General features: G+C 32.6%; 1 protein-coding gene across 1 annotated transcript in view; it reads right to left on the bottom strand.

Annotated features, from left to right (window-relative positions):
* Uggt (UDP-glucose-glycoprotein glucosyltransferase) overlaps positions 1-13023 on the bottom strand; it is a 67907-nt gene that overhangs the window by 6060 nt on the left and 48824 nt on the right. The window contains exons 27-40 of the mRNA XM_080146095.1: positions 12512-12611; positions 12180-12240; positions 11887-11977; positions 11427-11523; positions 10703-10779; positions 10155-10257; positions 8337-8424; positions 7906-8072; positions 7305-7440; positions 6980-7007; positions 3825-3892; positions 2718-2848; positions 1067-1150; positions 396-511 (exon numbers count right to left, since the gene is read on the bottom strand). Of these exons, the coding sequence (XP_080002221.1) occupies positions 396-511; positions 1067-1150; positions 2718-2848; positions 3825-3892; positions 6980-7007; positions 7305-7440; positions 7906-8072; positions 8337-8424; positions 10155-10257; positions 10703-10779; positions 11427-11523; positions 11887-11977; positions 12180-12240; positions 12512-12611 (1347 nt within the window). The remainder of the gene's footprint in view (positions 1-395; positions 512-1066; positions 1151-2717; positions 2849-3824; positions 3893-6979; positions 7008-7304; positions 7441-7905; positions 8073-8336; positions 8425-10154; positions 10258-10702; positions 10780-11426; positions 11524-11886; positions 11978-12179; positions 12241-12511; positions 12612-13023) is intronic.

Genomic DNA, 13023 nt, shown 5'->3' with positions numbered 1-13023 from the left:
CTTTGCCTTCGGCACCTCGGGGCTAAAAAAACTGGTTTTAATCTTATAATTGTACATTCTATATCCGCGGAAAGCTGTTTATAATACGATGAAAGAAATAACTATTACCTATCTTTCAGTAGGTATACCACTCCTCTTAAATTTCAAACGATAAGACAAAAAAAATTAAATTGATGTTTACCTCCTATGAGATACACAAAATTACCTATCTGTAGATTATAATTATTGATTGAATTGTTTGGACACTGTTATTTGAAACCAATCAATCAAAGTATAATAAATGTACCTAAAGTTTTTAATCCAAGATAACAGAATGTGTTAATCAAATGTCCGCCACGAAAAAATTCTATTAAAACCCGTGAAGCAGTTCTTAAATTAAGTAAATACGTCATTACAATGAATAAATCAAGTTCCTTTGTTTTTCTGACTGTTGGTTTAGCCATCTGGGCCACTTATACTCCACATACTCGTAATCAAATCCGTATCTTTCTGCGTATTCAGGGATAAAGTCCTGAAAAAAATTTAAATTAGGAACCGGTTCTCATGAATACGAAAAAACTATGTCTAGCATCGTATTATATCCAGTTTTCTACGAATATAGAATGTACAATCATAAGATTAAAACCAGTTTTTTCATATGTTTTTTAGGGTTGACCGCTGACACGGAAATTGTTATATAAAGCCCACGTAAACAAGAAGTGGACGAAATCTTTTTTATTCGTAGAAAAAGTTATGTCTTTCAAATCCGAAACCGGGTTTTAAATTAAATCTTATTCGAAGCAGTGGTGATGGATAAACGACCTGGTACAATGGAAGCGAAGCGTTTGAAAAAAAAACTTGACAAGGACAATAACGTAGATATAGCGCACAGCGATGACGAGTACTGATCACGTACCTACAAGAAAGTCTATACCTAAAGCTGTATAGGACAATTTTTTGTTGATTCTTGATATTTTTGAAAAAATTGAATGAAAACAAACGAAAAGCATTTTAGAACGATCGATAGGGCTGACGGCTGACCGAAAAACAATGATTTACAGAGGAGCTTCGCTTCGCTTTTATTTACCTTTAGGTTGGGCGATAAAAAGTTTCTGAGGATCCAAAATTTGACAGGTGTCTTGGTGTGTTTCAATACTGATAACATCATAATCTAAAATAACATCAATCTAAGTCGCGTGGCTACTTTAAAAAGGGCTTTGTCCGTTAGTACACACCTTCATTTGCACGAGAACGTTAATTTAAGTGACTTGTTTACATGTATAATGCATTGTTCATCGATTTCTTGATAACAACAACACAAAACATTTATCAAAATGTTATATTTTATCTTATTAAATTCCTATTAATATTTTTTTCCTTGTTAATGATAAATACTCTTCTCCAAATTACGTTCTTTCCATAATTACTTTAATTGTTTTGCAAAACAATCAGGTGTTTTCCCTCAAAATGCCTAGTGAGCTCAGAACCCACCATATAATTATCTTTTAAATAGATTAAAAATATAAGGGGGGGGGGTATCTTTTATGTCTAACTCATGCAAGTCCTATGCATGCGGGGTTACCCTGTACCCAATAAAAATTAACCAGACAAAAAGTAACAAACATACACACGAAAAACTAATTCACCTTCCCCTCTTTTCATTTTATTTTCAAATACGGGGGGGGGGGGATACTGTGTACTACTAGGCACTTTGAGGGAAACCGCCAATAATAATGTAGAACAAAAACTAATAGTCCAATTAAAAATATTTTCAAAGTTTCCTAATATCAAAATTGCTGTTAACATAAATAAAAATAATGAAAGGGGAGGGTGGAATTGCTACTATTAGAACCCTTGAAAAACTTGATTATTAGGTTATATTTGGCAATATTTTTTACTCACTGTCAAATTTAAACCTTTACCACAACTGACATAAACAAAGTTTCATTGACACTTTCCCATCCATTACATACATAGGCTGTCAAATTCGCAGCTTTTTAAAAAAAATTCTAAAATTGTACTACTTTAAAGCGACCTACTAAAGAAATCTCAGTGTCTGTATTTGTATCAAAAAGTGACACATCTCCCCCCCCCCATTTAGTTACTCATTATAAAAATTAGATTAGGGCAATCAACAAAATTTATATCAGTTAAACTTTTATCTTAAAAATTATTATCCGTTTAATTAGAAGCTAATAATATTTTCAATGTCTAATACTTAAAAATAAATATAAAGATTAATACTTAAAAATAAATAAAAAGGCCAATACTTAAAATAAGTAAAATGAACAATACTAAACCAATACTTTAAAATTAAATAAAAAGACCACTACTTAAAATAAATAAAATGACCAATACTTAAAAAAAAATAAAATGACCAAGACTTAAAAATAGTTTAAAAGACCAATACTTAAATATAAATAAAAAGGCAAATACTTAAAAATAAGTAAAATGAACAATACTAAAAAATTTATAAAGAGACAAATACTTAAAAATAAAAAAAGACAAATACATAAAAATTAGTACAATAAAAATTACTAAAAATTAAATAAAAAGACCAAAACTTAAAAATAAACAAAATGAGCAATACTTAAACACAAATAAAAAGACCAATACTTAAAATAAATAAAAAGACAAATACTTTAAAATAAATAAAATGCCCAATACTAGCATTTAAAAATAAAATGAAAAAGACCAATACTTAAAATAGGTAAAAAGACTAATACTTAAAAACATACCTTGAGAAGTCTTTCATACAGATGACCAGTGGCCAAACAAAATATGTTGAGAACGTCGTCTTCATTCTTTTCATCCCCACTTCCAGAAAAGGTGGACTTGATGGAGGACCAGAGGCTGGACGAATCAGATCCTGGTTCAGATTAGAATAAATATAACTAACGGCTACGACCGTGGAGGCCTCTAGGAGCACATGAGAGGAGGTTTGATTTTGAACCCATTTTTTGTATTTTAAATTTAAAAAGAATAAGTAAAATAAAATTGTTGAGAATTTTTTTTTTTTTTTTTTGGGGTGGGGTCATTTTTAATAGAAAGGTGGGTGGCGATAGCCTCCCCCAAAATAGTTTAAAATCTTCCTTGGACCTGTAAGAAGCTTCATTTTAAATCGGTTCAGCAGATAGCGATATCCTTCGCTACAGACGAAAAAAACTTACTACTTCATATAGTGGAATAGATCTATATCTATACAGTAAAATTGATAGTTTCAGCTAGAGAAAGGACGGTATAGTAGGGATGGCGGGTGGGATTAAAAAAGATGGGTATAGTCCTTTCCACGACATCCCTCCATAAGGGGCGATTTGTCGTATTTTGAAAATGGCTTTTTATAGGTTAGGTTAGGTTATATTGAGTTAGGTGATTGCCCCACAGGGTTAGGTAATTGGCCCCGCAGGGTTAGAGCCCCCCGCAGGGGCTAGAAATAGGAGAAAACTTACTGTGAAAAATACGAAGAATCGCCCCTTATGGAGGGATGTCGTGGAAAGGACTATACCCAAAAAGATTTTGTCCAAGTTTGCTTGCAATAGCTTTAATGGACCTTTTCTATTTCTATTGAACCTACCAAATGAAAGTAAAAATCGCCGTTTTAAAAAAGCGTAGGTATAAATCTATTTTTTTGTAAAAACTAATTCTAGGTAGGTAATGATATAATTTTAAAAACGTAATAATCTAAGGCCTAGTGGTCTATACCCCCTTAAAATTTAAATTGTGAACCCTGGAGACGGGTAAAGACGATTCGATTTAGTCTTGTACTACTTTCATTAACGGACCCTTGGGTAGGAAAGTGCAGACAAAATGGAATCAAACTAAAATTTTTACTATAAAATATTCACCTCTTTCAGATGGAACTAATTCCTCGTTTCTCATATCAGGTTTCTTGGCTACTTTCAATTTCACAATCCTTAACAAATGACAATGATGACAACTTTCATAAACGAACATTTAACAATTGTACCAACATTTTTAGGACTTGTTTATAGTGATATTTCACTTAGAATTTTGTACCTTGTTGTCCTAGTAATTATTATTCCAAAAATCAGATGAATAGGATAACTGTTACAGCAATAATCATGCAAGTTTAAAATATATAGGACAATTCTAACATTTCTAATCTAACGATAAAAAATATCCGTTACGAACAGATGGTCGGATCGAATAATTTAAGAAAAGCTTCGCTTTTAAAATAAATAGTTCGAAACAGTTTACAAGGTGCCTCCCCCCCCCCCCCACACACACATACACTAGATTTAATAACTAGGGCTAGGCTAATTAAATCTAAAAAAACTTTGACGGCTCTTTTGGGTTATTTCATTATTTGTATAATTTCATTGTACAATATGCAAAAAAAATATCATAAGTGTTACAAACAACGGAGTTTCTACTTTGCAAAGTAGAGGCAAGATAATTTTTCGCTTAATGCTAAAGTGCCATCTATTTTTATGCTTAAATTAACAAAGTTCTTAGAAATAAGATTATTAAAAATAATTGAGAAATAATTAAAATAACAAATTTTTGGTTAATTAGGCAGAAATTCTCATAAATAAATATAATTATTAAAATACAAGAACGATTTCATCCAATAAAATCTTTAAATGTGATTTTTCGAGAAAAAAAGAATTCTTTTGGGAGGGCTCAGCAAAACTTAGAATGGAAGTCATTATAAAAAGTATTAAAGACACTCAATCTAATAATTTTGGGTCTTAACTGAGCTTATGGAAAGGACTATCAGGTCCTAAAAGGACGTTATCCTAGGACTTTTAGAAGTTTGCCGAAATTGACCGCAAAAAAGTTACCGAAAATTCCCCACCAGAGCGGGGGAATTTTCGGTAATTTTTTTCAACCTAAAAAAAATCGATGAAAAACGGCCAAACGGCCAGTCGAACATAAATAATCATAATTAGTATAGGTTATAGAAATTATTCACAAAAAATTTCATAATGATCGGACTATTCCTTCTATGTTAAAAATGAAATTTTTTGAAAGACGCGCATTTTCGATTTTTTTTTCGAAAATTTTTTTTTAAAAACTTAAAATTAATATAAGAAAACAACGTATTTTATTACTTTTTAGGCCTGATCCTAAAAAAGCTCACATTGAACTATAGATTTAGACCAAAAAACATAAAAATTGATTAAAAATTGACCTCAATAATCGAATTTGAAGCAAAAGTGTCATCTTTGCAAAAAATCTTGACTACATTTTAACCTTAAAAAAATCGATGAAAAAAGGCCAAACGACCAAACAAGCGTAATAAATCATAATTAGTATAAGTTATTGGGATTAACCACAAAAAAATTCATAAAGATCGGACTATTCCTCCTATGTCAAAAATATTTTTTTTCAAAGGACCAGAAATTTTGATTTTTTCCTCACAAAAATTTGCTTCAAAAAATAAATTTTTTTTTTGTTTTTTATCTGATCTATTCATTTTTAGGCCTAATTCTTAAAAAGTCCGTATGGAATAATAGATTTGACAAAAGAAAACATAAAAACATGACCTTAAAAGTTGAATTTTAATTTCTTTTGAAATTACCGAAATTTCCCCCGGCGCCAACTTTGGTCATTTTTGAAAAAAATATTACCCCGATTTTATAGCTCTTAACAGATTTGGAAAGAGCGGGCAATTCTTAGTTCAAAAGGTTTTTACGGAAAATTCATTTTCTACATTTTAGTAGGCAATTTAATAAGGAACAAATTTGCTTTTATGTTTTTTTCTGTCATTTGAAAGGAACATGGAGAAAAAGGTCATTTAATGAAGGTAGGTCGAAATTACCGAAAATAGCCCCTTACCGAAACTTCCCCCGCCTTACCTACGATATATAATTTTTGTATATAAGAACCAAACAAACAACTTTTTGATTCCTTTTTGGAAGTCCTAACTGTGCATTGTAATAAAGTGCCTCTGTTACACAGCACCAGTAGGTACAACTATTCAAGCTTTTTGTCATGCAGCGATTAATGAAAAGATTCGAAATTTTAAGCTTCTAGACGATCAAATGTTTTAACCTAACGTCGCAGACTAATTTTGACTTGTACAGTAGATTTCCAATCAATTAAAAAGTTAAATAATCAATCTAATCATATTTTTACACGATAAATTGAGACGAATTTCTCTTGATAAATTGAATAGTGAAATCATTAGTTTCATTAAAGTTAAATTTTTTTATTTGTTTATTTAACCTACTAAGTAATACCAAGAACATCCAAAGTAGCGCAGCAAGGAAACTGTTGAAAAACCCCGGCATTCGCGTAATTGGCAACGTGTCGGTTTGCCGTCGAGTTGAATGTCAGGTTCATAACATCAATAGTAAAAGTTGGAAAATGCGTTGGCCCATAAACAGGCTCAACACATTAAATTTAAAAATATTAGTGCCTTATTGTTGTTCATTAGAAATCAATTTCGCCATTATATAGGACTTAAAAATTGAAGAAAAAATATCTTAAAATAGGGACATTTGTACCAATAGAAATCAATCATTGTTGTGGAATTTTCAATATCTATTTAATAAAAAAACCGCCAATTTAGTCAATACCGGCGGAAATACTTTCATATAGAGTAGTTTCGCTACTAGAACAATGGGATCTAGTGTAGTTCACGGTAAAATGTTCCTGGTTACGATTATCCCCAAAAATATATTAATTTTAAAGGCTGCTAACTACCAAACGTCTGAACATACATGTCATGCCCGCACTCCGTGCTAAGCGGAATAGTCAAGATCCAATGATGCAAAAAGAAAGCTTCACTAAAGTAAAAAACGCAGAAAAATGGATCTTAATCGCGCATTTATGTTCACTGCGAGATAATTGAGCATTGTTGATTTATGTATATTCCAGATTATTTGTAGGCCTTCTTTTGTCGGTTAAAATTTTGTGCCAGCATAATCTATACGTTCGACCGCTAGCAGCAAAGTTCATAGATTTATTTGGAAGATAAACGTTACCTGGAACATTTTACCGTGAAATGCATTTGACCCGAACAATTTCCTACCTTGAAGAGAAACTATTCATGAGAATGGGTAATTCTTGTTCAACTGTGTCTGTGCTCAAAGCATCGCTATCTGTATATGGGGATAGCCATTATTAATACGTCTTTAGTGGCCTGCACACAACCCTTAATTTTCAGGGGGTGTGACTTATTTTGACACATCCCCTTTTGACTGTTTTAGAAGATGTAAACTCTTTCAAGCTGGGTGGACTTCTGACAAGTTAAATCCAAACCCATTAATTTTACCGGGGGGGGGGGGGGGGGTGGACACAACCCACAACTCTGCACCTAAGCAAATATGTAATAAATTTTTTCCTATAAGAATGATAAAATTGCCCCCCCCCCCCCCCCCAATCCATCTTAAATAATAATGGTAACATCCCTGTATTTTCGTGACTGACAATTTCATAGATCATAGAGCTGCGCCCCTCTCTTAAACGTAGATACCATGCGCCAGGGTCAGCCTAAATACATAGATAGATAGATAATGGATATATACATAGAGGCTACATAGATAGAAGATAGAGCTACGCCCCTCTCTTAAGCGTAGATACCATGCGCCTGGGTCAGCCTAGATAGATAGATAGATAATGGATAGAAAGATAAATGATAGATAGATAATAGTTGGATAGATAAATAGATGCTACATAGATAGATCACAGAGCTGCGCCCCCCTCTTAGACGAAGATACCATGCTCCTGGGTCAGCCTAGATATATATATAATAGTTAACAGCTAGAGAAATATATGAATTTTCAATTTAGACATACACAAATATATATCATACTAATGTGTTTGAGATAGACATTCAATTACTGCATAGAACGACTCAAAATGATAAAAGTTTCAGCAGGTTTTTTTTTGTTTAATTTTGTTTACAAAGAAAATCCTTTTTGCCTTTTATTCAAAAAGACATAAAAAATGACTAACCTTTAGTTGGAAGTATCCCAAATTAGCCATGACAATAGTATCCGTGAGGTTAGGCTTTCCTCTGGTGCCCAGGTTGAGCTGGAGGCCCCGGGTGGGGTTACCCGTACCCGCCTCGAAACAATGACCCTCCAGTAAGAGGCTACCAAGTTCCCATTCAGAAGACACGCCTAAATTATAATGTTTTAACTAACCTTAGCTCTAAATCCGATTTTTCCGTTTGTTGAACAAACGATTATTATCCTCAACACGAAAATAAACATATCAGGGAGACTTTTCTTAGGACGGTGGAGGAACATCCTTTGAAATAGCTATAAACATTCCCTGGACCAATAAAAAGCTCAAGTGTTAAGAACAATATCGGTTCAGCGATTCTTCGCTACGCACACACACATGGACAGACATGCTGTTACTTTACAAATATCACACTTTACCTGTATCTATACTCTCCAGCTTGATATTATCCAGATCATAGATAGACTTCACTGGCTCAACTAACCAGTTATCAGGTACATGGTAGTTCTAAATAAAACCAGTTATCAGGTACATGGTAGTTCTAAATAAAACCAGTTATCAGGTACATGGTAGTTCTAAATAAAACCAGTTATCAGGTACATGGTAGTTCTAAATAAAACCAGTTATCAGGTACATGGTAGTTCTAAATAAAACCAGTTATCAGGTACATGGTAGTTCTAAATAAAACCAGTTATCAGGTACATGGTAGTTCTAAATAAAACCAGTTATCAGGTACATGGTAGTTCTAAATAAAACCAGTTATCAGGTACATGGTAGTTCTAAATAAAACCAGTTATCAGGTACATGGTAGTTCTAAATAAAACCAGTTATCAGGTACATGGTAGTTCTAAATAAAACCAGTTATCAGGTACATGGTAGTTCTAAATAAAACCAGTTATCAGGTACATGGTAGTTCTAAATAAAACCAGTTATCAGGTACATGGTAGTTCTAAATAAAACCAGTTATCAGGTACATGGTAGTTCTAAATAAAACCAGTTATCAGGTACATGGTAGTTCTAAATAAAACCAGTTATCAGGTACATGGTAGTTCTAAATAAAACCAGTTATCAGGTACATGGTAGTTCTAAATAAAACCAGTTTTCAGGTACATGGTAGATCTAAATAAAACCAGTTATCAGGTACATTGTAGTTCTAAATAAAACCAGTTATCAGATTCATGGTAGTTCTAAATAAAACCAGTTATCAGGTACATGGTATATCTAAATAAACCAGTTATCAGGTACATGGTAGTTCTAAATAAAACCAGTTATCAGGTACATAGTAGTTCTAAATAAAACCAGTTATCAGGTACATGGTAGTTCTAAATAAAACCATGTAATCAGGAACATGGTAGTTCTAAATAAAACCAGTTATCAGGTACATGGTAGATCTAAATAAAACCTGTTATCAGGTACATGGTAGTTCTAAATAAAACCAGTTATCAGGTACATGGTAGTCCTAAATAAAACCAGTTATCAGGTACATGGTAGTTCTAAATAAAACCATGTAATCAGGTACATGGTAGTTCTAAATAAAACCGCTAGATGTTGTTAGATTGTATTAAGATAAAAAAAGGGAGATAGCCAAACAAAATTTTTTGGGATGAGGGGGGGGGGTGGTGTCCCAACCTCAAAGAAAATAGCAGGGCCAGTATCTATATTTTCTGAGAGGCACAATTCTGTTCGTTCATCAACTGTTACCGAGATCTCAAATATAGATATATAATTTTGAATAAACAGTAATCTTTAATTTTAGATAAAAATGCGTAAGAAATATCATTACACGGTATTTCTAAACTCAATCGTCATTTGGTACTATTTCATATTAAAAACATAATATTTTCTTTATAAAAATTATACCTAAACAAGGATGACAACATCCATAAATAGTAAAGAAAATTAAATTGTGCATTCTCCAACTTTATTGGCAATTCCAGAGAAAATACGTGATCATAGGTAAACAGACCAACGGATACTTGAAACTAGAAAGGGAAATACGATTTTTATATCGATATCTTAAACCAAGTATTAGGTACATGGGATAATCCAATAGACCATAAATTGATGTAACATCCAAATTATGATACAAAAATACACCTTCTGTAGATTAAAATTGTTGGTTGAAAAGTTTTGACACTAAAAGTTTGGAACCTACCAATAAAAATTCAATAACAGGTTTTTAAATGCACAAAAGTGATATAAATTCCCCCCCCCCCTCAATTTGTTTAAAATGTTACCTGAGTGAGAATAGGTTGTTCTGGAATGTTGGAGAACAAAGCTTTAGGTCCTGGTTGTAGTTCTCCTTGGGCGTTAAATTGTACTTGTGGCTCTAACACAACCCTATATAGAATTTAGTTCAAATTATTGTCGTTAGAGAATGTTTAATAAGAATTATATCTATGGGTTGTAACTCTTCTTGGCTGTTTTATTCTAAAAATTATGTAATGTATCAAATCTATGCTTTTTTATCTATAGCTACTTCTTACATCTAATTGTTATTCTTATATAAAAGTTCCAGGATCTATGTGTGTCTGCTTAGTGTACCGAAGGATCTCGCTAACCGCTGAACCGATATTGTTCTCCTTTACAGTGTAATTTTCATAGGTTCTGGGAAGGTTTGGTGGGAGGGTAAATCTACCAACAAAAATGACACCACCAAGAAAGAAAAAACATAATTTTTCTTTTTAAAACTAAAATTAAATCAAACCCCCCACCACCTCAAATACCCCTAGAGGCCTCTAGGGACGTAGCCGCTAAGAGGTATATAATCTAACTATCTATCTACCTGAAGTAAGATTTGTTTGGCATGTCGCTGTGTTTCTCAACTGGATTTAAGAAGACTCGAACCTTTGCATTCAAAACCTTAAAAATATACAAATTTTCAATTTCGTTCTTGGACCTGTAATAATTTCATTATAATTGCTGGATCTACTGCAGCTCACGGTAAAATATTGCTGATAAGCAATATTTCCAAAAATCTATGAATCGTACAGATTATACCCGCACACCATTTTAAGCGGCATAAGAAGGCCTACAAATAATCTGGAATAGCCAAGATCCAATTATGTTCAGGGAAAGCTTCACTAAAGAAAAAACGCTTAAAATAGGTCTTTTTCGCGCATTTCTCTGCACTGCGAGATAACTATGCATTATTGGTTTATGGCTATTCCAGATTATTTAAAAAATAAATAAATATTATTTATAAAAAAAATATTTCAAAATATTAAATCTAAAAAATTCCATAAATCAATATTTCAATGGAAATCTAATGGAGCTAAATTCCAACCTAAATATTTATGAAAACTCTATAGAAATTTAAAAAAAGATTAATTATACTGGTAAATGCTGCTTTTTCGGATCGGTTTTTATCCGCTGTAAAATAGCCAAAAACATGCCTATAACCAATGCAAAACTAACTTAAAGATCTTACTGCACATAGAGACATCCAATCATTGTAGTATAGGGTTTATTGCAGCTGTTTGGCGGCTGGCAACTGATAAACCCATTACCTGGTGTAAAACCCTTAGAACAGGGGTGAGCTTCTGTGAACCACGAGAAATTGGATCAACTATCGCTACTATGTCGAACGCAGGTCTGTCTGGGAACCTAAAAAAAAATAATATATTAATCGCATTATGTATTTCTTGTCTGCAGATAGAAAAATAAAATATTACTAGTTTGGTGAAAGGCCCAAGCCAATAAAATAATCCTAAAGTTTTTATAATTTTTTCGTGGACAATATCTAACTTTCTATTAAGCTATCTAATCTAGACTTTCTATCTATATAACTAACTAACTAACTATTCGACTTACTAACTAGCTATCCAAACATATAGCTATTTGACTGGTTTGCTATCTATAATCTTAGTCTATCTATCTTACCTAAGAGACACTGAGTTTATAACTTTTGTAAGTAAACTGCAAACGAGGTATGGTATCTCTATCTTACTAACTATCTACCTATCTTACCTAGGAGGCATCTCAATAACACTGTGTTTATCACTCTTATAAGTCAACTCCAAACGAGCCTTTGTATTGGGTCTTGAAGAGAGAAGGGCACCTTAATAAAAATAACAATATCAATGGGTTAATAGCATTTAAAAATAAATCTTCCCCCAAACCACTAAAGACGGAATGTTAGGATTCTAGAGCTTTAAAGTAAGCATAAGCGCCATTCAACCTTCGCCATTAATAGAATGCTCTTTTCTGACCACTTAATTACACGTTCTTTCTCTATAAGTTTTAATTGCAGAGTTTGTTACCTGTTACCAACGCAACATTGCTAATGTCTTCTTTATGTACGTCCATGCTGTTATGGAAAGCCTAAACAAATAAAAAATATAAATATATTTCCTGTTAATTATTGAGTTATATGACATCTTTTAGTCTGAGCTGTTAAGGTTTGAAATCAGTGGCGTACGGCAGAAGGTTGGATTAAAATTGAAATTGGGAAGGACTGCCAACCCCTTTATCCACCAATCAATGGTTTTAAATCCACCTGTTTAATTACTTAACAAGCCACGGTTAAAATGGATGACTTTGATGGTCGCTTAATTACTGAAACAATCTACAAATATAAATGGACGAAAAATACCTGTGTCAATTTTTCTCCATACTTGCCCATGGACAATTTTTCCATAAGTTCAAAATCGTTGGATGTTAATGTTTCCCCTTCTTCTAACGGTCCAACCATTCTAAAATATACATTTATCATCAGGGAGTAAGGGAGGGGACTATGGATCGAATATTCAATTATTGGGAGTCTCAGACTTTGGGTTCTGGCTTGAATGGAATGTGCAAGAATTTAGCAGTTTCTAACTTAGGTTGGGTACCAGCGCATAGAATGCCGTTACTCGCTGTCTTAGTTTTGAATATAGCAGACGAGTATCGATTTGTTATGATATGGTTTGATTGGTTTAAAAGAAAATTCTCCAAAAAATATCATTCCCATATAAACAACCCCTTAAATAGTGGATGTAAATATTCATTTATTTCCCGGGTATGATCATTTATATCCCGGGTATCAATTTTAGAAGATTTTTATTTTTTTTTGGAAGATTTTAGAATTTTTATTAATTAGGTACTAAAAGAAAGAAAAATTATACC

Source organism: Acartia tonsa, chromosome 13, assembly GCF_053477335.1.
Source record: "Acartia tonsa isolate MP-2025a chromosome 13, ASM5347733v1, whole genome shotgun sequence".
Taxonomy (NCBI): domain Eukaryota; kingdom Metazoa; phylum Arthropoda; class Copepoda; order Calanoida; family Acartiidae; genus Acartia; species Acartia tonsa.
Note: the sequence above shows the minus strand (reverse complement) of the source record. Positions and strands in the feature narration are given on the sequence as shown.